Genomic DNA, 21,300 nt, shown 5'->3' on the forward strand with positions numbered 1-21,300 from the left:
ATTGGCTAACTCGAAAAACAGCATAAAGTTAAAAAAAATATTGTTGGTTGCACCGCACGACTGAATCAAATTTAGCGCGAGCGCCCAATTGGGATGTTACAATGCAACTGACGCGCAGAAGATATAGCCTTTTAAACGGCTATTGTGGGACTACTGCATGACGTCACGGGTGATTGATTTTTAAAACATTATCATGTGAAGATCTTCAAGTGTAATTTTGGTATGAAGAAACAACTCAAATTTGAAAAAAATAATTTCTTACTTCAAAATATACTAGTTATACATCTGGATAGTTTCTTTTACTTTCAGTATAGAAATAATATCTGTACTTAAAATTCTCAGATTGCTTTCGGTTTGTTGGTTAAATTTATATTATTGGCCATAAACATTGGCGAATACATCATGGTTTAAAAATGAACATACTTTAACAACTTCAAGAAAATGTTTTTATTAACTTACGAATACGAATGCAAAAATAAACAACAAACCACTAGTATTCTACTGATAATGATAAAATTTTGTTTTATCACTGTGTACACAAATACATCTATGTATAGATAAAATAAGGTGGTCATTTAACAATACAATGAGGAAACTGATTAATCATACATCGTCATAAGTTACTCACAACTACAAATATTATTGCGCTGTTACTTTTAAGATATGTATAAGCAACAAAAAAGTTACAGAATAATGGAGTTCATGTTGACATTTATTGGAATATTTCTTGTTGTAGCAGTAAATTCGAAAAGGTAATTTGTAACTGCACATAAAACTGAGTTGAGCTTTCTAAGGCTGTTTTGCTTAATCAATGTTAAAATTGAATACTGTTTGCTATTCTAGCATAAAACTTCTGTTCTTGTCACTTTTCGGGGGTGTTTTAACAAGAGAGAAAACGTGTGTTAACAGAGAGATTCTCGCGCTCACGTGCTGTTATAACACCTTTTTATATATGCGCGTTCCGTGGCAAAATGTAAACGCATTACGGCCCCAAAACGGATAATTAAAACGGAAATGACGTCAACGTGAAAAAACCCACGCGCGTTTCATGGAATAATGACGCTGAGGGAGAATGTATTCATTTATTATGTTTTCTTTCGCTTTTTATGCTAGAATAGCGTTAGCGCATGCTCATTTCGTGTTATAACATCTTCAGAATCCCTTGGGATACGTTGGTACCCGAGCCCTATGGGCTCGGGTACCAACCAATCCCTCGGGATTCTGAAGACGTTATAACACGAAAAAACATGCGTTATCCCTACATTCACGTGTTCCGTTTTAAATCAGTGGTCTATACCTCCATGAAAATCTTTATTACTGAGACCATGCTTGGCATGAAGCCGAACGTTCATAGAACTGCTGATTTCAAAATCAAATCAAATCTGACTCCCGTGAATATTTATTATGCATCATGAGCTTGTCTGGGTCTAACTTAATGTACATGTATAGATGCAATAAAAACTAATCAGGCACATTTTCTGAAGAACTAATCCATAGAACTTTCATTTACAGTTACTGTAAAATTCTCTTTTCATAAACAATTTCACACTGTTGTTTCATCGAAAAATAATATTTCAGCACAACACTCTCGAAAGACCAGGACAATTTACATGCGGGTATAAACAAGAATTTACTTGAGGATATAAAACGTCTTGCTCTGTCAAACAACTACAAATTGGATCATAAAGCAAATTATATACAAACAAATATCAAAAAGAAAACAGACACTATGAAAGATTCTGATCCGTCAAAGAGTCAAGAGTGGCAAAAAACTGATGACACATATTTTAAAAACACTAACAAAGAACTACATACATCAGATCTAGAACAGTCAGTAAAAAAGGCACATAGTGAAACTTTTGAAGAGAAAAACAGTATACTAAAACATTCAGGCGACAAAGCCAATTTGATTCCAGACCAAGAAGGCGAAACTTCAAATACAGGTGAAAACGAGGAAGCTTACGTAAATAAAGCTTATATTGCTAATAATGATATAGACGAGTCAGAGCTGAAAATAAATAACCAGATAAAGTCCACTAAGAAAAGTGAAATTTCACATTCAACAGAATATAATGAATCTTTGTCTACTGATAAAGGAAACGGGAAGTCGCGTGAAAATGTGAAAACGGAAAATAAAGGAGACGGAGTAACAGACGAAAATGTGTTGAAGGAAAAACTAAAAGTAAAAATTCCAGAGGTATCCGAAAACGGTAAACCGAAGTTTTATGACCATGAACAACAATCTGATAACATTAAACAAACACAAAATGAAACAGAAGGAGAAGTTAATAAAGAGGGGAAGGAAGAGGAAAAAATAAATAGTTCATACGCATCAGAACATGATATTCCCAAACTTTACAATGATAAAATAGAGAAAATACCAGGGAAAGAAAGAAATGAAGATCAGGAGGTAAAGAAAGAAAAGGATTATTTAAAACAGGATATCAAAAATGGTGTAAAAGAGCACAGTCGTATACAATACAACGACACTGGTATAAAAAATGAACATGTTATGTTGTCATATGCAGTAACAAAACCAACTAACAAACATGAACGTGTTAGAGTAAACCCAGATAATGGTATGACTGATAATTCTGAGGCAACAATCCGTGATAAATATTATACTATTCCGATGCAGGAAACTGATAAAACGGTCTTAAACGAGCAGATGCTCGATAAGCATACGGAAAATGTGATAAAACCCGAAACTATTTCAAATGAAGACACAACTACAAAAAGTACTGAAAATGCAGTTGTGAGCAAATTTACTGAATTCCGAAAAAGCACTTCCAATAATCCTACAATGTCAAAACATACAAGGCCCTTCTTTAGTTCTCTTAAGAAGGGGCAAAATAATTTGACTGTAAATGAACGAAAAGGTACATTAACTACAACGACGTTCAAAGAAGAACTGAAAAATGATCACGTGCGTCCAATGCCGCCAAAGAAATCAAAACCACATCGACTACAAAGTACAACTAATAAGAAAGTTACTGAAAGTAAAGCTAATATCAAGTCAGAAAAGCTATACAAGACTACTCAGCCACAACAACCGACTGTGACAAGGCATACAACAGTTTCAACCACGATTTTTAAAAGTCCCAGTGGCAACTCATTGTCATTTGGTCCTGACAAAAATGAAACCATTAAGAAAACTGAAAATGTAGCAGCCCAAAACAGAAATATACACGATAATCATAAACTGAAGACAACAACTACCAATGCAAAACCAACAAAGAAAATTCAAAGAACTTTATACAAAGCAGAAAAGACTCACATATATCATGAAAATAGCCTCGCTGAACAAAATTCGAAAGATGAACGTATTTCAGAAGACCCATGCCAAGGCAGAAAGTAAGTGAAAAATTTATAAAGACATGTTTTGGGGTCGTTACAAATTGACAGCTGGCTCTTGCTATAGATGCCTCCTCTGTGTTCTAGTTTGTTTATATAGCATTTAAAGTCATATGGTAATCAACAGCTTTCACCCTTTATTAGTTATGCACTAAATAACAGTACAGGCATAAAATATATACATACTTATTAAAATAGTAGTATATATACTGGTTTAGCAACATAAAATTCTTATAATTGGGATAAAATTTACCATGACTGTAAGGCAATAAATTGTTCTCCTTTTGGTTACAACATACTTCACAAATCGTATTATTAAAAATAAATATTTATGTATAAAAATATAAAGAAATAATATACGTCTTGAAAATTTTAATACACTATGTCTTTCTGTTTTACAGCGACCCTTCACGACAATACACAGGGTCAGCTCTAGTAGCAGCTACTGTCGGCGGGGTGTTTGTTGGTGCATTTGCTGTTCTGGTGTTGTTTCATCTGAGACAGAAGTGCAAGAAATATGTGAATGGTGACTACAGAAGGGTTCCAATGGAATATGACTTTGAACTTAATCCAAGATTTAAAGCCCATTGATCAGTATATTACATCACGAAGGGTGAATGCGAACGAAATCTAAGTGTGTTTTTATCTATATGCTGTTGCGCTCAGACTTCTGTCGCATTCACCCCTAAAGTTAACAGAGTATGAAAATCTGTAAAACGATTTTGGAAACATAGAATGCTACCAAGCCTCGGTTTGATTGATTCTGTTCATGAGAGGTAATGAAATGTGCAACACCTCTCACTTAGTGCTGTTATATCAGCATTTGAATGATAATGATTTAGACCAATTTCTATTTAAGAACTTTGCTAAGCACGTAAAATGATGACAATACTAGTACTGGGAGATAACCTATAAAGTGAACACTTGTTTCCAAAATGTGCTGTAATACGATGAAACATATGGATCAGGTGAAGAAAATAATCAGGAAGCGTAACAAAGAAATTTTTATACATGCAGTCGCTGTCAGACTATTTTCAGACATGTTTGTCCTTTCAATATGCCTATGAAATCTATATATTCCAAAGACGGAATATTCTAGAGTCTGTATTTATCAACGTTTACTGTCAAATGTTAGACGCAAGGATCCCTGTTGAAAATCATGTAGTTTAATATATACAGCTGAAATCAATGAACAATAACTTATGTTTTAGAGTTTTCAATAATAAATAAAATATTATCTAAAGTAAACATTGTTACAGGTAATGTTATAGCGAAATTCACCGGCAGTTGCAAGAGGAATAACTAATCCAATTAGAAAGCAATTAATGACAGGTTATAACTTCCGCTTCAATAGCCTAGTGATACAGTGTCCGCTTTGAGTGCGGGGGTCTGGGGTTCAATCCCCGGCCGCGTCATACCAAAGACATGAAAAATGGTACTGGTAGCTCACTTGCTTGGCACTCAGCATTGAAAGGGTTGTACCAGGAGGTAAAATAAACGCAAGTAATTATCTGTTACTGGATACCTAGTTTGTCGCACAAGAGCTTTGTAGCTCGTGTTGTATGTTGGATTATGCGACGTTATATAAAGCTTACCTTTACTTATGGCGAATGTTTCTTCTGTTGCCATGTGTTTGGTGAAGTCAGTCTGTGTCATAACTAAAGATTATCACATTATAAACATGACTCACCTTGTCTAATGCTTTACTAAAATCCAATAGGTTTGGATCAATTGTTGTTCCTTGTAACCCGAGTTGACAAGGTCGTTTACATGCATAATTAGTTGGGTTACGCATGATCTTTTTCTGTCGGATATTATGTTGAAGAGGGTACAGAATGTCGAGCCTATAAATTGTTTGGTAACTGATGTGGACACTATAGGTTCTAGTGCTTTCCAGAGAAAACCTGTAATGGATATGGGCATGTAGTTGGCTGATTCTGACCTGTCGCCCTTCTTATGGTTAAATGATTAAAACAGGAGTGGAAGATCAGAATAGGATTAAATACAGAATGTTATAGTTTATTAAGAGCCGTTGTTTTTAAAGTTTCAACGGGATGGAATTTGTTTTGGTATTAAAAAGGTGTTAGGGATGCTGAATCTATTTTTTGTAATGCTTTGGGAGGGGTGTAGAATTGTTGGTGCTTGGTTTGGATACAGGGGATTCATTAAGACCCAAAAGAAACAGACTACAGGACATATATATCAAAACAGCTCAGCCCCGATGGAATCTAAGAACTGTATATCACAGAGTCCTCAAACTGTTCCCCCAGACACAATCAAAGAGGAAAGCATAGCATCCAACTGTAAAGTGTTTGAAAACCAAATATGCGAAGTGTCTTAAAACGTTTCATTACTTTACCAAATGCAGTTGGAGAATTGACATGACCTAAAATCTTTTGAAGTGGGAAAGAAACATCCCCATAAAAACAAGTATTGTTATCCTTCTTGCATAAATGTTCTACCCTTCAAAACAAGGCGTAGCTAATGGTTTATCAAAAAAAAGCTTACTCTAATTTAGTGGTGTTCAAACTATGGAAAAAAACTTGAAAATAATTACGGCGTGCATTTCTTCCAGTACCGCCGGAAGTAGATATCGCGACAGACGCATTCCAAGGAAATCGTCGCTTAAATACAAGATTTTTGTGGATTAAAGATGTTTAAGGCAAAGATTTTAGTATTAGGACCATGTGAGGTGAGTAACAGAACGGTACGATTCAATTAAAAAACATACAGCGAATCTGATTTGAAATAAGGCGCTGCCTAATCGACGGGGAAAATTTGATCTACGAGGTTTTAGTCAATTCGCCCCCAGTCAACTCGTCCTTTGTTCCTATTTTCGGCACCCACTAGTTTTTTCTTAGTTTTCGATGAAGTTCGCACGTTTTTACCAGAGCAGTGCAAATTAATTTTTTTCAAATACACTGAAGGCGGCTGCAGAAGAGCCGTTAATCACAAAGAATAGAGAAGTGTGAAATGAGGCCACCCTTGTGTATTCAACTTAATATCTTGTGCTAACCACTTTACATGTGCAGGGTATGCAAATTAACTGGAAACTGAATGTCCGTTGAAAATGTATGAATTGAGGGTAAAGATTTTGCACGAAATAATTTTTTCTTTTGATATGCATTGAGAAACAAAAAGTATTTACAGTACTAGCACAATTTATTATACAAGGACTGCATTCTGTCTTCTGTGGACGTCAAACCCCTTGCTGGAACGTAGACGATTTGCATGTCAAAATCATAAAGAGAAAGAATATAGTGATACAGGGATCATCCTAGGTAAAAATTTTAGGGAGAAGTGACTTCTCCCTCCGCAGAATTTAGGGAGAAATCGAGGAATTTAAGGAGAAAAATTGGCATAGTATTCAGTTTCCAGCCTATAATTATAGATTTCCACTTTCTGTGGGTCTTGCTATAACTTATAAATAAACAGTAATTATTTAAGGAAATTGATTATTGTATTACCGGTATTGTTTTCATGAAAGTATAAATAAAGTATTAACTTAGCTATGAAAAAGTCGCCTTAAAATTTTTATCAGAAATTTACACGTCCGAAACTCGTAAGTTTATCAGGTGCACGATCGAAACGCCGTGAAAATTTTCATTCATGTTTCGATTCTCGTGCTTTAATAATGCTCGATTCTTGCATCAAATTGTTTAGATTTATACATTTAATTGATATATTTATTAATCTTTTCGAAAATAGTACCAAACTCGTAGATATTGGCGATCTTTTTTGCAATAATTTTGTACGGCAGTTCAGACGTCTGCGGAATCGTATTTTTTTATCCACAGCACCCGGGCAATTCATTTATAGAAATTCGTCGTATTTGAAATATTTTTTGAAGTAAGTTTTAAAATAATAAAATCAATAAATAATATACTGTTGATGCATAAGATCATGCACTCGTTAAGTTTATCGGCTTTTTACACGCCGACTGAAAATTTTCAAAATGGCGGCGGCTTACAATATTATTGATTAACACTGTGGGATATTAACGATACGATTGGCTGAAGTTTGACAGGCGAGTAGGCGGGTATGACTATGGATTTATGGGTAATTTAATCTAGAATATGCATAAAGTTTTACAACTTTAAGTAAACAGATTACAACACGCAGAAAAACTCGGCGATTCGGATTTCGCCTGGAGGCGATAATTAGACGAAGTGGCCGACTTTACAGCGACGTTATTGCTCAAATCGCCTTGTAGGATGATCCCTGTAATAAAAATTTAGAGTGGAAGAAACTAAAAAAAATAACTTTGGTGATATAAAAAGGTTAAAACTTGAGTTTGCAGGATAACTAGGGCGAGGCGTGTTCAAGGCTGCAAACTGCGGCACTGAACTGCTCTAGGGTAGGGAGGTGGGCGACACTGGGGGGAAGTTGGTTCCAATGGTACACAGTTCTCGGAAAATAAGAAAACTTGTAATAGTCAGTGGTTGCAGTAATTAACCTATAACTTAGGGAATGGCCATAGCGGACACATCGGGTCATTGGGGTAAGGTAATCATTAAAATGGAATTTTGGTCGTATTATGAACTTAGCATTTTGGGCGAAGTTGAGTGATAACTTCGCCTTAGAATAATTTATTTCACTTCGCCCTTCCCTCTAAGAAAAGCTAGTTTCCAGTCGCCCTAAAATTGGATGAAAGATAAACATTCAGCAATCAAGTGCGCCGAGATTATATGCTTATGTAAAGTCAGTAAACACAATACACAGAATGTCAATGGGAGGCACGCGCAGTGAAAGGTACCCAACCATGACAACACAAGATGATCACTCAATTTCAGGTTGACGCTGCTAAATTGGCTGCTAATACCCCGGAAGCCAATTGATAATAGTTGGCAATCAGTTTGGGGTGTGATTGCAGTAAATGATGGTTAAAGAAAAATAAAAATAATTTAAGTTGACCAAATCGGACAAAATCATTCGAAAAACACCGATAACTTCCAAATTTCCAAAGCACAATGTGTCAGTAATAGTTGCTATGTAAGAAGATGTCTTATCCAGTGATCATGGTTTCGAATCAAAATTTGACAAAAAAAATATCGTTTCGAAATTTTTGCTGCCAGGGTGGTCTACGGCAGAAATGATTTTTAGCCTGAACGAGTTTTATAAGACATTTAGTTCTTCATCGGGATTAGTTTATAATCTAACCATTTTTAGCTCATCTGATTTTTTGAAAAAAAATGATGAGTTATTGTCATCACTTGAGCGGTTGTCGGCGTCGGCGTTGCCTGGTTAAGTTTTATGTTTAGGTCAGCTTTTCTCCTAAACTATCAAAGCTATTGCTTTGAAACTTGGAATACTTGTTCACCATCATAAGCTGACTCTGTATAGCAAGAAACATAACTCCATCCTGATTTTTGCAAGATTTATGGCCCCTTTTGTACTTAGAAAATATCAGATTTCTTGGTTAAGTTTTATGTTTAGGTCAACTTTTCTCCAAAACTATCAAAGCTATTACTTTGAAACTTGGAATACTTGTTCACCATCATAAGCAGACCCTGTACATCAAGAAACATAACTCCATCTTGCTTTTTGCAAGAATTATTGCCCCTTTTGGACTTAGAAAATCAGTTTTCTTGGTTAAGTTTTATGTTTAGGTCAGCTTTTCTCCTAAACTGTCAAAGCTATTGCTTTAAAACTTGCAACTCTTGTTCACCATCATAAGTTGACCCTGTACAGCAAGAAACATAACTCCATCCTGCTTTTTGCAAGATTTATGGCCCCTTTTGGACTTAGAAAATATCAGATTTCTTGGTTAAGTTTTATGTTTAGGTCAACTTTTTCTCTTAAACTATCAAAGCTGTTGCTTTGAAACTTGCAACACTTGTTCACCATCATAAGCTGACCCTGTACAACAAGCAACATAACTCCATCCTGCTTTTTGCAATAATTATTGCCCCTTTTGGACTTAGAAAATCATTTTCTTGGTTGAGTATTATGTTTAAGTCAACTTTCCTCATAAACTATCAAAGCTATTGCTTTAAAACTTGCAACAGTTTTTCACCATCATAAGTGGACACTGAACATCAAGAAACATAACTCTATCCTGCTTTTTGCAAGAATGATGCCCCTTTTTAGACTTAGAAAATCATGGGTAGGACAATATTTATATTACACAAAAAAAAAATCAGATGAGCGTCAGCACCCGCAAGGCGGTGCTCTTGTGTTATATTTATGTCTCCCCCAGGAGACATATTGTTTTTGCCCTGTCCGTCCTTCCGTCCGTCCGTCGTACGTCACACTTCATTTCTGAGCAATAACTGGAGAACCATTTGACCTAGAACCTTCAAACTTCATAGGGTTGTAGGGCTGCTGGAGTAGACGACCCCCATTTTTTTTTTGGGTCACTCCATCAAAGGTCAAGGTCACAGGGGCCTGAACATTGAAAACCATTTCCGATCAATAACTAGAGAACCACTTGACCCAGAATGTTGAAACTTCATAGGATGATTGGTCGTGAAGAGTAGATGACCCATATTGATTTTGGGGTCACTCCGTCAAAGGTCAAGGTCACAGGGGCCTGAACATTGAAAACCATTTCCGATCAATAACTAGAGAACCACTTGACCCAGAATGTTGAAACTTCATAGGATGATTGGTCATGAAGAGTAGATGACCTCTATTGATTTTGGGGTCACTCCGTCAAAGGTCAAGGTCACAGGGGCCTGAACATTGAAAACCATTTCCGATCAATAACTAGAGAACCACTTGATCCCAGAATGTTGAAACTTCATAGGATGATTGGTCATGAAGAGTAGATGACCCCTATTGATTTTGGGGTCACTCCGTCAAAGGTCAAGGTCACAGGGGCCTGAACATTGAAAACCATTTCCGATCAATAACTAGAGAATCACTTGACCCAGAATGTTGAAACTTCATAGGATGATTGGTCATGAACAGTAGATGACCCCTATTGATTTTGTGGTCACTCTGTCAAAGGTCAAGGTCACAGGGGCCTGAACATTGAAAACCATTTCCGATCAATAACTAGAGAACCACTTGACCCAGAATGTTGAAACTTCATAGGATGATTGGTCATGAAGAGTAGATGACCCCTATTGATTTTTGGGTCACTCTGTCAAAGGTCAAGGTCACATGGGCCTGAACATTGAAAACCATTTCCAATCAATAACTAGAGAACCACCTGACCCAGAATGTTGAAACTTCATAGGATGATTGTACATGCACAGTAGATGACCCCTATCGATTTTTGGGTCACTCCATTAAAGGTCAAGGTCACATGGGCCTGAACATTGAAAACCATTTCGGGTCAGTAACTTGAGAACCACTTGACCCAGAATGTTGAAACTTAACAGGATGATTGGTCATAAAGAGTAGATGACCCCTAACGATTTTGGGGTCACTCTGTGAAAGGTCAAGGTCACAGGGGCCTGAACATTGATAACCAGTTCCGATCAATAACTTGAGAACCACTTGACCCAGAATGTTGAAACTTCATAGGATGATTGAACATGCAGAGTAGATGACCCCTATTGATTTTGGGGTCGGTCTATTAAAGGTCAAGGTCACAGTTGCCTGTTCATGTAAAATCATTTTTTGGAAATAACTTGAGACCACTTGACCTACAATGTTGAAATTTAATAGGATGATTGGACATGCAGAGTACATGACCCCTATTTATTTTGAGGTCACTTGATCAAAGGTCAGGGTCACAGGAGCCTGAACAGTGACTTGAGAACCACTAGGCCACGAGTGTTGAAATTTAGCGGGATGACTGGACATGCCATGTAGATGATCCCTATTGCAGCCAACCATCAGTGTCTCTTTGACTTTCGCTCCTGACCCCTATTGACTTCTTGCCTATAGGACTTTGCATTGGGGGAGACATGCGCTTTTTTACAAAAGCATTTTCTAGTTATTTTTCGTTCTGTGTATTTCTTTCCTAAAAAAACATAAATTATAAAGTTAAATACAAATTTTTTGTTTGAGAAAAATAGCAGAAAACTATTTCAGTTCATTGATATGTATAAAGGGAGGTAATAAATTTAACCAACTTAATTTTTTACGTGAAAATAAAACTCTGCAGTTTGTCAAATTAAAGAAAGTATATAAAAAATTTGAGTGTCTAGGTTAACGAAAACATACTTTTGTGAGCCAAACATTGAATAGGTTGATGAAGGCTGTCCTTGAAAGGCTTTAACATACAGTAGAGAATTAATCCAGGAAATATTAAGTACAAGGTGCTTCAAGTTGTTAATGATTTATGTACTGTTGAAACATTGCACTGTTTTTATTTATATCTCATAAATAGATCATACTAAAAATGTAACTGAATAAACAATGTCATTGTTATTTATGTGTGTAAGCAATGTTCTGTCTCACATTTGCCAAACCTCTCTCTAAATTTCAAAACTTCTCCCTATTTCTCCTGGAAATTTTCAAGGCTAAGGTAGTCCCTGATTATATCCATAGGAGTTGAAATCCAATCATTGGGTTATATACAGAGTGAAGGATTAGTCTAAGAATTGGTATTTGAATAAGGGTTTAGTTTATACAATAATGTTTGTCCTTGCTGCATAAATGGTTCTTTCCAATATTTTCAGTGAGAGTGATGTCTTTTGCTCTTATGAAAAAGGAAATCTTTCAAAATAAATCCTAATTAAGGCAAATAATAGTTGTATCATTTTAGGACCAGAACAAAATGGTGTTAAAGGCACTGAACTCCAGATTTTTGCTAAAAATAATCTTTCATTAAAATGGTACAAAGGCTTTGCAATTTTCAGTGTTAAAATGAGTAAAAACAACTAAATGTTTCCACACATATAGTCTGTTAAGTTTCAAAGCTTTCTTAAGACATATAGCATTAATTTTCTGATACCTGAAAATTTTCTCTTTTTTTTTGTTGTTGTATGATCTTGAGGCCAGGTGCCTTTAAGATATTAGTGATACTTGGGTGCTCAGAATTTAGATCCAAAAATGTACCACAGTACCATTTACATACCTGTTTTTAAACAATGTCCAGGGGAGACCCCCTAAAATCCTTCCATACCTACCTCCAATTGGCGTTGTGTGCCTTCAAGATTACGCCTTCAGCTTTTGTCTCCAATAAAGTATATTGGATTCGGGTTTGCAAAGTTTCATTTTATTTAAAATCTTTTCAACAGTTTTAACAACAATTTACCCATCATGCTTAGATTCCATCTACCATCATCTTGTTGCCATCAACTTTCCAAGTTACATTCAAATCCTATCAAGATTATCTAGACAGATGCACCTTTACTTCTAAGCTTCAGGCAATTACAGGTCACCTTTGAGTATCAAACATTTTCATTATTTCTTCAGTCAGTTGTTTTGTGAAATAAACTGCCTGGCTATATACTATAGTCACCATCCCAGACCTTTGTGCTTACAAGGTGGCTGTGCAACCATCTAGTCCCAGACCAGAAAGCAGTGTTTTTATTTTTTAATGCCATTTCTTTTCTAATCACAATTTCTATTGCTAATATTCCATATCATATTTTGCATTATTATCTTAGCTGTTGTTGGACCCGTCAGCCTATTAGAATTCTTTTCTCACGTTAACTAATATTCACCCCATAGATGTAATGCTAGAAAGACAATTTGACATTATTACATTTTTTCAGTAAATTTGAAAACTCTTATGCGCTTTTGAGGAATTTTTGCTCAGATTCTTGTTAGAGGGTTAAGTGTTAATTTCCTCCAGTGACTAACTTCATTTGTATTTTTACAGAGTGGCAAAACTGCATTGTCAAATTTCCTAGCAGATGCAACAGACACTTCTAGCGGGGAATATCATCCAACTCAAGGAGTGAGGTTAGTTGTGGTTTTTGTATGCCATTTTCTCGTTATTCTGTGCCTGGTATTTCATCTGCTATCAAATAATAAATGTTAATTGCAAAAGATTTTTTGGTGTACATTTTAAAAGTCCAACATATAAACTTTAAAAAAAATACCAAAGAAGAAAAAATTCTAAAAATTGTTATCATGTACAATCCATGGTGACCTTCACCCTCTGCAACAGCCAGATGCTTTCTTGCTAACCAAGAATTTTGGTCATTTATACTAGTTCCCCAAAAACAAAGACTTTCTTAGATAGTTCTTTCTAAAATTAGGAACAGGTATTTAGATTTTCTAACCATCTAATTATTCATAACATCTATTTGGATAGCAACTATATCTGTTTTTAACATAAAAAATAAAAGCCTTATGGATTTTTAAGTTGAGCAGATTTTCTATTTTAATTAGAATTATACTATTTCCTTTTTACTCCTTTATAACTTTCAATTTGTTTGCCAGAAACAGGAAACAGCTGCTGCAGTTGGAGTTAAAGTGTGATTTTTCAAAGGCTTGGACTATCGCATAGTTGGATTAGGGCTTCATATGTTCTAGTTGATTTTGTGGCCATATTGTTCTGTATCTACTGCAGTGCTGTTTCAATGTTTGTCTCTATTAAGTATATAGATGTGTTTACCTTATTTATTCAGCATTTTGGCATACAACCATCCTACAGAGTAATATTGTGTGAAAAGAAAAGCTTGCCAGGAACTTGGCTGTTACATACTACAATAATAATGTATTGGTATCAATTATGCATTGCACTAAATGAAATAATTATTCAACCATCTATACTTTCAGAATCCTTGAGTTTGAAAATCATAACCCAGGTGCTGGTCATGGCAGGCAGTCAGCCGTTGAGGTGGAGTTGTGGGATTGTAGTGGGGATAAAAAGTAAGAACTGGGTGTAGATACAAATAATTAAATGTACAGTGTAAATAAAATACACAGTAGGCAGAAATTTTACAATAGCTGTTGAAAACTAAAACTTGGAATAGAGACTACCGGTATTTGCGTTATTTTTGCTGCAGAAAAAAGTTTGAAGAATAAAGCATGAAAATAATCATGACAGAATTTGTTGTCTCACATTCGTTTTACTATTTCAGGTTTGAAGCATGTTGGCCTGCAATGGCAAAAGATACAACAGGCATCATTTTTGTTTATAATCCTGACCAGCCCAATCATGATAAAGATCTAGAAAACTGGTACAGCCTTTCTTTTAGTTCACTCAAATCATGTTGTATGATATTCCCTAAAGTCATTGGTAGTATATTACACACTTACTAAATGTCAGTCTGGGACTCAAAGTTTTATTATCAAAAGTAGCCCTGTATTTGCAGGAGGGGGTATTTACTAAAATTGCATATGATTTGTAAAATAATATCATATCGGTATGCCATTTATACTTAGGCATTTATGATTTTTATGTTGGTTTTAAAAATCTAGCTTTTTGACAAATATTTATATACTGACACATAATGTAATGTCAAAGAATGGCACAACGTTTTATTACCACAAATATTTTTTCCTTTATTTTTAAGTCTTTTTTGCATGCATACATAGAGGATATTACACGAGTGTCTTTTCATATTGAATTATTATTATACTAGAATTTCTTAAGAGTTGAATAAAATAATAAAATGCGAGGTTCTGTCGAGCATTTTATCAATTTTATTCAACAAGTTTAATAAATTCAATGTGGAAAGTCACAAATGTAATATTCTTTTTATCACATGTTAACTTTTCCTGTCGAAACATCAAAAATTCTACTTTCTTTTCCTATGTAAACAAGTCAATTTGACCAACGTCTCCTGTGCTATAAACGACGTCGACGTCAAAGCTTTATTACACTAGTGTATTACCATTTTTAAGTAATGGCTTTATCACACTTCTGCGACGTCAAACATGTGATAAATAAAGATATAGCGTGAACTCTCACATTTATGGAAAAGTGTGAGATATTTATATGATAAGTTTCTTTCATGGTGTTTTTCTGTAGTAGTTGGTAGCATTGTTTGATACATATTTCACCACAAAGCATTTAAAAAATGCAATTTTAAATTCATTGTTATAAAATGGTCTAGCCGTCAAAGGTTATACCTCACCCGTGCTTATGTATGAAATTGAGAACTATTTTTATTGCAGGTATGCATATTTTATAGACGACCAGGGTATCAAGGAGACGTCTTGTTGTGTGTTTGCTCACCATAAACCAAGCGCTCCAGACAGAGAGAGAGCACAATTATGTGAGTCTTTGCAAACAATATGATACAGTTTACTTTCCTCTTTACTGGCTGAAGTTTTTAATTGCACAATCTTTCGAGGAGTAATGAATGTTAGTGAGTACAGCACAACAGTAGTTACATTTGTAAACCTTCAAATTCGTACAACAGGTCTTGGGGCAGCAATTCGTATACATTTCCAACAGGTTTTAATTATGTTTTAAAGGGACTGGCTTCCAGATCGTTCGACAACAACAACAAATTATTTTTTTTAGATATCTGGAAATAAATGCTATATTTCTTAAGAAGGCTTTAAAACTTAATTACTGACAAACTATATGTTACGGAAACACATGAGAATTTGCTGTTTTTACGATGAAAATCAAAAAGTGTTTGTAACGCTTTACTCCGGGTAAACTTTCTTGATTATAAATATCTATATTTTGAAGTCATAATTCACTAATTCCGTTAAAGCGCTATTGGTTACGATGACGGGAAAATGTCTTTATTGCCGTGGCGGTCCGGCGTTCGATTCCCGAAGCGGTCATCTTTTTTTCTTGATTTAGAATTTTTAAAATATTTTAGAAACAAAAACTCATATTCTAATGTTCATAATATGACCAAACTTCAGTTTGAAAGAAAGATTATTTTTAGCCAAATCTGGAGGTCAGTGCCTTTAACAACAGTGAATTAGTTTAAAATATATTTTAATTACTGATAATGTATAAGATCTTTTTACTTAACAATATTACAACTACATATGTACCGTTTGTACTTGACTTTTACAGTTTCCATCCAATTCAAATGAAAATTCGGAAGGTGCATAATTTTATGACTTATATTTGATTAATAGGTACTGTGTTTTGCCCCTTTTTTGGACTTAACATTATTACAATCTGTACCTTGTGTACTCGACTCCTTCTATAGTTTCCAACCAATTCAAATGCAGTTTGGTATGCATCATCAGCATGAAGTGGACATGCACACATTGTCAGGACTATTATGCCCTATTGTTCTTTCCTGAGTTAGACCCCTTTTCGTTGGACTGTATGATATTACAGCTTCATTTGAGTTTATGTATTCAACTTCTTCAGCGGTGAATTGCAGTATACATTATCAATAGAAGGGGACATGCACATATTGTGACTTTCATATCTTTTCTTAATAAGCCCCAATTTTAGACTTCATCATATAATTCTTCCAAAATTCAAACACATTCAGGTGGCATGTCATATAATTTTGACATCATTCTTTTTTAAGACTATTTTTGGTACTTCCAAAGAAATAGGTTTCTGAACTTTTTGTCTCCTTTTTCTTCCTTACCATTGATTTAGACTACAAGTGCCATTGATCATATTTTATGTTTAGACTCTGTTAACAGATGCTGGTCCCAAATGCTGGTCCCAAATGCTTGTCCCAAATGCTGGTCCCAAATGCTCATCATAGTATGAAAGTATCTTGCACATAACTTCAGATCCCTTGCGTAAAAGTCAATGTTACACCTACGCTTAGCTAAGAGATCCTGTTTCTTGTCTCCTTGTATCTACGGACTTGCTTTAACTTTTCACCATAACGTTATGACATTTCGCACACAATAACAGGCCTTATGTTCACAAAACATTTTAAGTCTGAACTTAGATTGTTTGTCACTTATATCGAAATCGCATGTTTGAAATTAGATGTTAAGTTAATGACTTTTTTTCAAGTGGCTTTTCAGTATGGATGGTCAGTCTTATTTAGAATTTAATTTTAAAGTTCTCGTAAAATTTGCTGCAAAAATTTCAGTCTAAGACTCAGCTGAGACGGAAAACTGTTTTGTGAACATGGGGTTTTGTCCTTACTTCTAAAGTCAAAATAGTTGTGGCATGAATGTATTTTAGTTACAGTAATACAGTATTTAACAAATGATCGGCCATAAAGGTGGCACAGATCAGGTACTAGTTCTCATAGCAGCCTGTTTGTGTTGCTAAATTCTCAACCAAATCGCCTGTAATATTGTCAAATCCTCAATGTCCGAAGTACACCTATATATTAATGAAGAAATATGTAAGCCTATAAAACTATGCAATGTGATTGTTCCTATCTTTAATCATTACAACAATTAACGTTTAAGAAAAAACAGATTTCTTATAATCTGTATAAATTTTTATGCCCAACCATGTCACAGAAGTGGGTGTACTGTTTTGCTCACTGTTGGTCTTGTGTGCCACAAGGTAAAAGGTCAGGGTCACAGTGCCCTTGTATTATATATAGTTTTATGATCAAAAGCTTTAGAAAGCTTAGGCCTGTGACCATTAAATTTCATAGCATTATTGTCTACTATCATTAGGTGTCCCCTCTATTAGGGGTTCAGTAAGTCAAAGGTTAAGGTTACAGTGACCTAGACATGGAAAACAGATTTCGATCCATATCTGGAGGTTACTATGGCCTTGCACTATCAAACTTCATGAGATGAATGTATACGATCAGTAGATACTTCCAACTGTTTTTGAGTCTTTAAGTGAAAGGTCAAGGTCAAACTGACATTGATACTTACAATGGTTTTGCATCAATAGCTGGAGAGTATGTATGCCTTTGGCTATCATACTTCATAGTGTGATTGTGGAAGATAAGTTAGTTTGGAGGTTAAAGGTCATGGACACAACTTCATAGCATGCTTATCTATGGTTGGTAGTTTTTGTGTCATTAGGTCAAAGGCCAATGTATACTACAGTACACTCTTCAGATTGTAAATTACACACCCAGTGATCTCCGATAGACTATCATGAAAAGGGAGCATATGTGTTTTACAAACGGCCCCCTTGTAATTCTTACGGTATTTCTGCTGTGAATTTGAAGTATGACACTGAAGTAGGGCATGTATATTCTTATGATTTAAGTATGAATGATACAACAATTTTCTTTATAATCTTATCTGTAACCAGAATGTGATTGCCCTAATATTATATATAAAGAACACATTTATTGCACATTGCATGTATATAGCCAATGCACCAGCCCATCCAACTGGTAAGCCACTGTCACCTAGTGTTGTCTGTAGATAGTAGCTTTTCCTTAGTTTTTAAATGATGAGGTCTTGATTTGTTCATTTTACTTTTAGTTTCTTAGGACTTCCCGCGATTGGAGGATAACTGCACATGTACAGTGAATAATCAGCAATGTAGTTACTGGGCCATTGTCATTTTCACTTATATCATCTCTGTCATTTAACCAATGGAATCATTTGATCATAATTAACACTTTGAAATTATCGTGTTTAAAATTTGTCATTGTTTTCACATGATTATTGTCATATCACTTTGAAATTTCATCAAAGTACTATCACTGCTATCACTTTATGCTGATTGTTATGACTTGCCGCTAGCAGAAAGGATTTATTTATGATTTATATATATGCTTTGAATTTTTTCAGTTAACCAACAGTTTTACTGATTTGCAAGACTAGTGCCCTTTTTTGCCGAGTGATTTATTTTTTAAAATACTTTTTTATTGATTTTTTGTTAGATGTGTGAATTTTAAAATATTTTATAATTTAACATTATCAGTAGATGAGCAGTTATACAATGTTCAGATTTGATTCAGATTTATTTTGTTGTATTATTTTAAATGTGCATGCATGTGCATTTGTCTAAGGGCACTCGTCCACCTCCTCTGACCTGACCACTGTATATATATATGTTTAATGTATATTGATTTAAAAAAATGACATTTACCCTAAGAGAAATGCTAAAAATGTTCTAATTCTTTGCAAAATTTAAAATGATTGCTTTTAAATGTGTACTTAGATTTCTTTGTAATTTCCTGATCTGTGTATATATTTTGCTTAGATCCTAATAACGTAAATAAACAAAACAAAACAAACCCAACTAATTGGCACTATTTGGTAGATTTGTGTCAGGTATGATTTTAGACCATTATCAGCCTTTCACTGATGACATAATTTGTCATGTTCATTCTGTCTTGAAGTGCATTGTTATTTACTTACTAATCATTTCTCTGCCATTTGATAGAATACAAATATGTACTAAATCTTACGTAACGTAAGTAGCGTTTGGTTACAAACTGTAACTGCATTGCTTTACAATCAAATAATGAAATGAGCCATGCCATGAGAAAACCAGCATAGTGAGTTTGCGACGAGCATGGATCCAGACCAGCCTGCACATCCGTGCAGTCTGGTCAGGATCCATGCTGTTCGCTGATGGTTTCTCTAATAATAATAGTCTTTGAAAGCGAACAGCATGGATCCTGATCTGCGTAGTCTGGTCTGGATCCATGCTGGTCGCAAAGCCACTATGTTGGTTTTCCCATGGCACGGCTCAAATAGATTAGGCTAGGTTCAGTTCTGTTTAAGGCTAGTAGCTGTAAAAATGGCTTAAATTTGATATAAAGCAACATACAACACTATATTTTCAGCAACATGTTTTAGCAACATACCTGTGGTTCACACGAATATAGAGGAGGACAGTGAGTCTGTGAGGAATCAGTTTAGTCAGTTCCTGGCCAAGTTGACGGTGGCATTGTCAGACAAGAGAGACCAAGAAGAACTTAGTATTATGAACCACCGATAGGAACTCCTTGTGATAGACTTTTTGTGTAACTTATTTATTTCTTACATTGACATATGACTTGTGTAATGTGACTTTAAGTTTAAGGCGGATAAATTTTATTCTTTGAGTACTGACAGGCCTTTTTTCATCATTTTGGGAATGCCACCAACACCAGTGAATTGGGAAAATGCTCTCAGAAATTGTCTTAATTGGGACTAAGTATTATGAATCATCGATAGGAAACACCTTGTGATAGACTTTTTGTGTAACTTATTTATTTCTTACATTGACATATGACCTGTATAATGTGATTTTAAGTTAAAGCTGATGAATTTATTCTTTGAGTACTGATGACGTAGTTATTAAAGGTTTACATGTTGCATTATCAATGGGCACAGATATAATAAGAATATTATTATAATAAGACACTGAAGTGTAATGTAACCACACAATCAAAGCAAGTTTAGTTTAACAATTTTATTATAAGACCAACTTTTCGGCTTTTACAGAGCCTTCTTCAGGGTACCAAGAATATTATTAGAATGCTCAGTCAGACTGTCTCTTGTTTGAACTTCCGTCTATCTGCTATAGTTCTACCCTAGGTCTGCTCTGTGTCGAATAACCTTGTACAGATTTTCACCTCCGGAAACAATGTTCATAACACAGTTTCCAAGCTTGTCTGTTTAAGGTCAAAGTCACCCCAACTTTCAAAAATTATAACACATGATTCTTGTCAGCTCCACATCAGCTTTTCCCTTTGATTGATTTAGATGCAAGGCACATGTTATAGTATGCTGGTATTCTGCGCATACTAAACATATTCTGGAGAATGTCATATGACTGAAAGTTGTGGTCAGTGGATTTTGTTAACTATAATGGTGGAATATGAAATACTGTTAGATATATGTACATTTTGATAATAAAATATTTTGATAACCATTTTGTTTCTTTTTTTAGCTCACCTGTCACGTAGTCCGTCGTCCGTCCGTCGTCTGTTCACAATTTCTTGTGAACACGATAGAGACCACATTCTGCAATCAATTTTAATCAGACTTGCACACAACTTGTATTGGCATAATATCTCAGTTCGTTTCGAAAACTGGCCAGATCCCATCATGGGTTCCAGAGTTATGGCCCCTTAAAGGGCCAAAATTTACTATTTTTTGCTTGTGAACAGGATAGAGACCACATTTTGCATTCAACTTTAATCAAACTTGCACACAACTTGTATTGGCATAATATCTCGGTTCTTTTCGAAAACTCGCCAGATCCCATCATGGGTTCCAGAGTTATGGCCCCTTAAAGGGCTAAAATTTGCTATTTTTGGCTTGTGAACAGGATAGAGA

The 21,300-nt window shown here is 35.1% G+C and overlaps 2 protein-coding genes across 2 annotated transcripts; both read left to right on the forward strand.

The window, feature by feature from the left end:
- Positions 1-579: 579 nt before the first annotated feature.
- On the forward strand, positions 580-4,602 carry LOC123535291 (uncharacterized). The gene is made up of 3 exons (XM_045317896.2): positions 580-752; positions 1,579-3,354; positions 3,756-4,602. Exons 1-3 carry the CDS (start codon positions 664-666, stop codon positions 3,943-3,945), a joined length of 2,055 nt encoding a protein of 684 aa, XP_045173831.2. The 5' UTR covers positions 580-663; the 3' UTR covers positions 3,946-4,602.
- A 1,307-nt stretch (positions 4,603-5,909) lies between these two features.
- LOC123534270 (intraflagellar transport protein 22 homolog) lies at positions 5,910-20,893 on the forward strand. Its single transcript, XM_045316442.2, has 6 exons — positions 5,910-6,046; positions 13,079-13,161; positions 13,984-14,076; positions 14,289-14,387; positions 15,328-15,428; positions 19,821-20,893. The coding sequence occupies exons 1-6, from the start codon at positions 6,008-6,010 to the stop codon at positions 19,973-19,975; spliced, it is 570 nt and encodes a 189-aa protein (XP_045172377.1). The 5' UTR covers positions 5,910-6,007; the 3' UTR covers positions 19,976-20,893.
- The last annotated feature ends 407 nt before the right edge of the window (positions 20,894-21,300 follow it).

Source organism: Mercenaria mercenaria, chromosome 12 (genome assembly GCF_021730395.1).
Source record: "Mercenaria mercenaria strain notata chromosome 12, MADL_Memer_1, whole genome shotgun sequence".
NCBI lineage: Eukaryota > Metazoa > Mollusca > Bivalvia > Venerida > Veneridae > Mercenaria > Mercenaria mercenaria.

Excerpts from the sequence above, each read along its gene's own strand:
- LOC123535291 (XM_045317896.2), top strand. The coding sequence starts at position 664 with ATGTATAAGCAACAAAAAAGTTACAGAATAATGGAGTTCATGTTGACA. Across the intron at positions 753-1,578 it reads GTAGCAGTAAATTCGAAAAG|CACAACACTCTCGAAAGACC; the intron begins GTAATTTGTAAC and ends ATAATATTTCAG. Across the intron at positions 3,355-3,755 it reads GACCCATGCCAAGGCAGAAA|CGACCCTTCACGACAATACA; the intron begins GTAAGTGAAAAA and ends TCTGTTTTACAG.
- LOC123534270 (XM_045316442.2), top strand. The coding sequence starts at position 6,008 with ATGTTTAAGGCAAAGATTTTAGTATTAGGACCATGTGAG. Across the intron at positions 6,047-13,078 it reads TAGTATTAGGACCATGTGAG|AGTGGCAAAACTGCATTGTC; the intron begins GTGAGTAACAGA and ends GTATTTTTACAG. Across the intron at positions 14,077-14,288 it reads GATTGTAGTGGGGATAAAAA|GTTTGAAGCATGTTGGCCTG; the intron begins GTAAGAACTGGG and ends TTACTATTTCAG.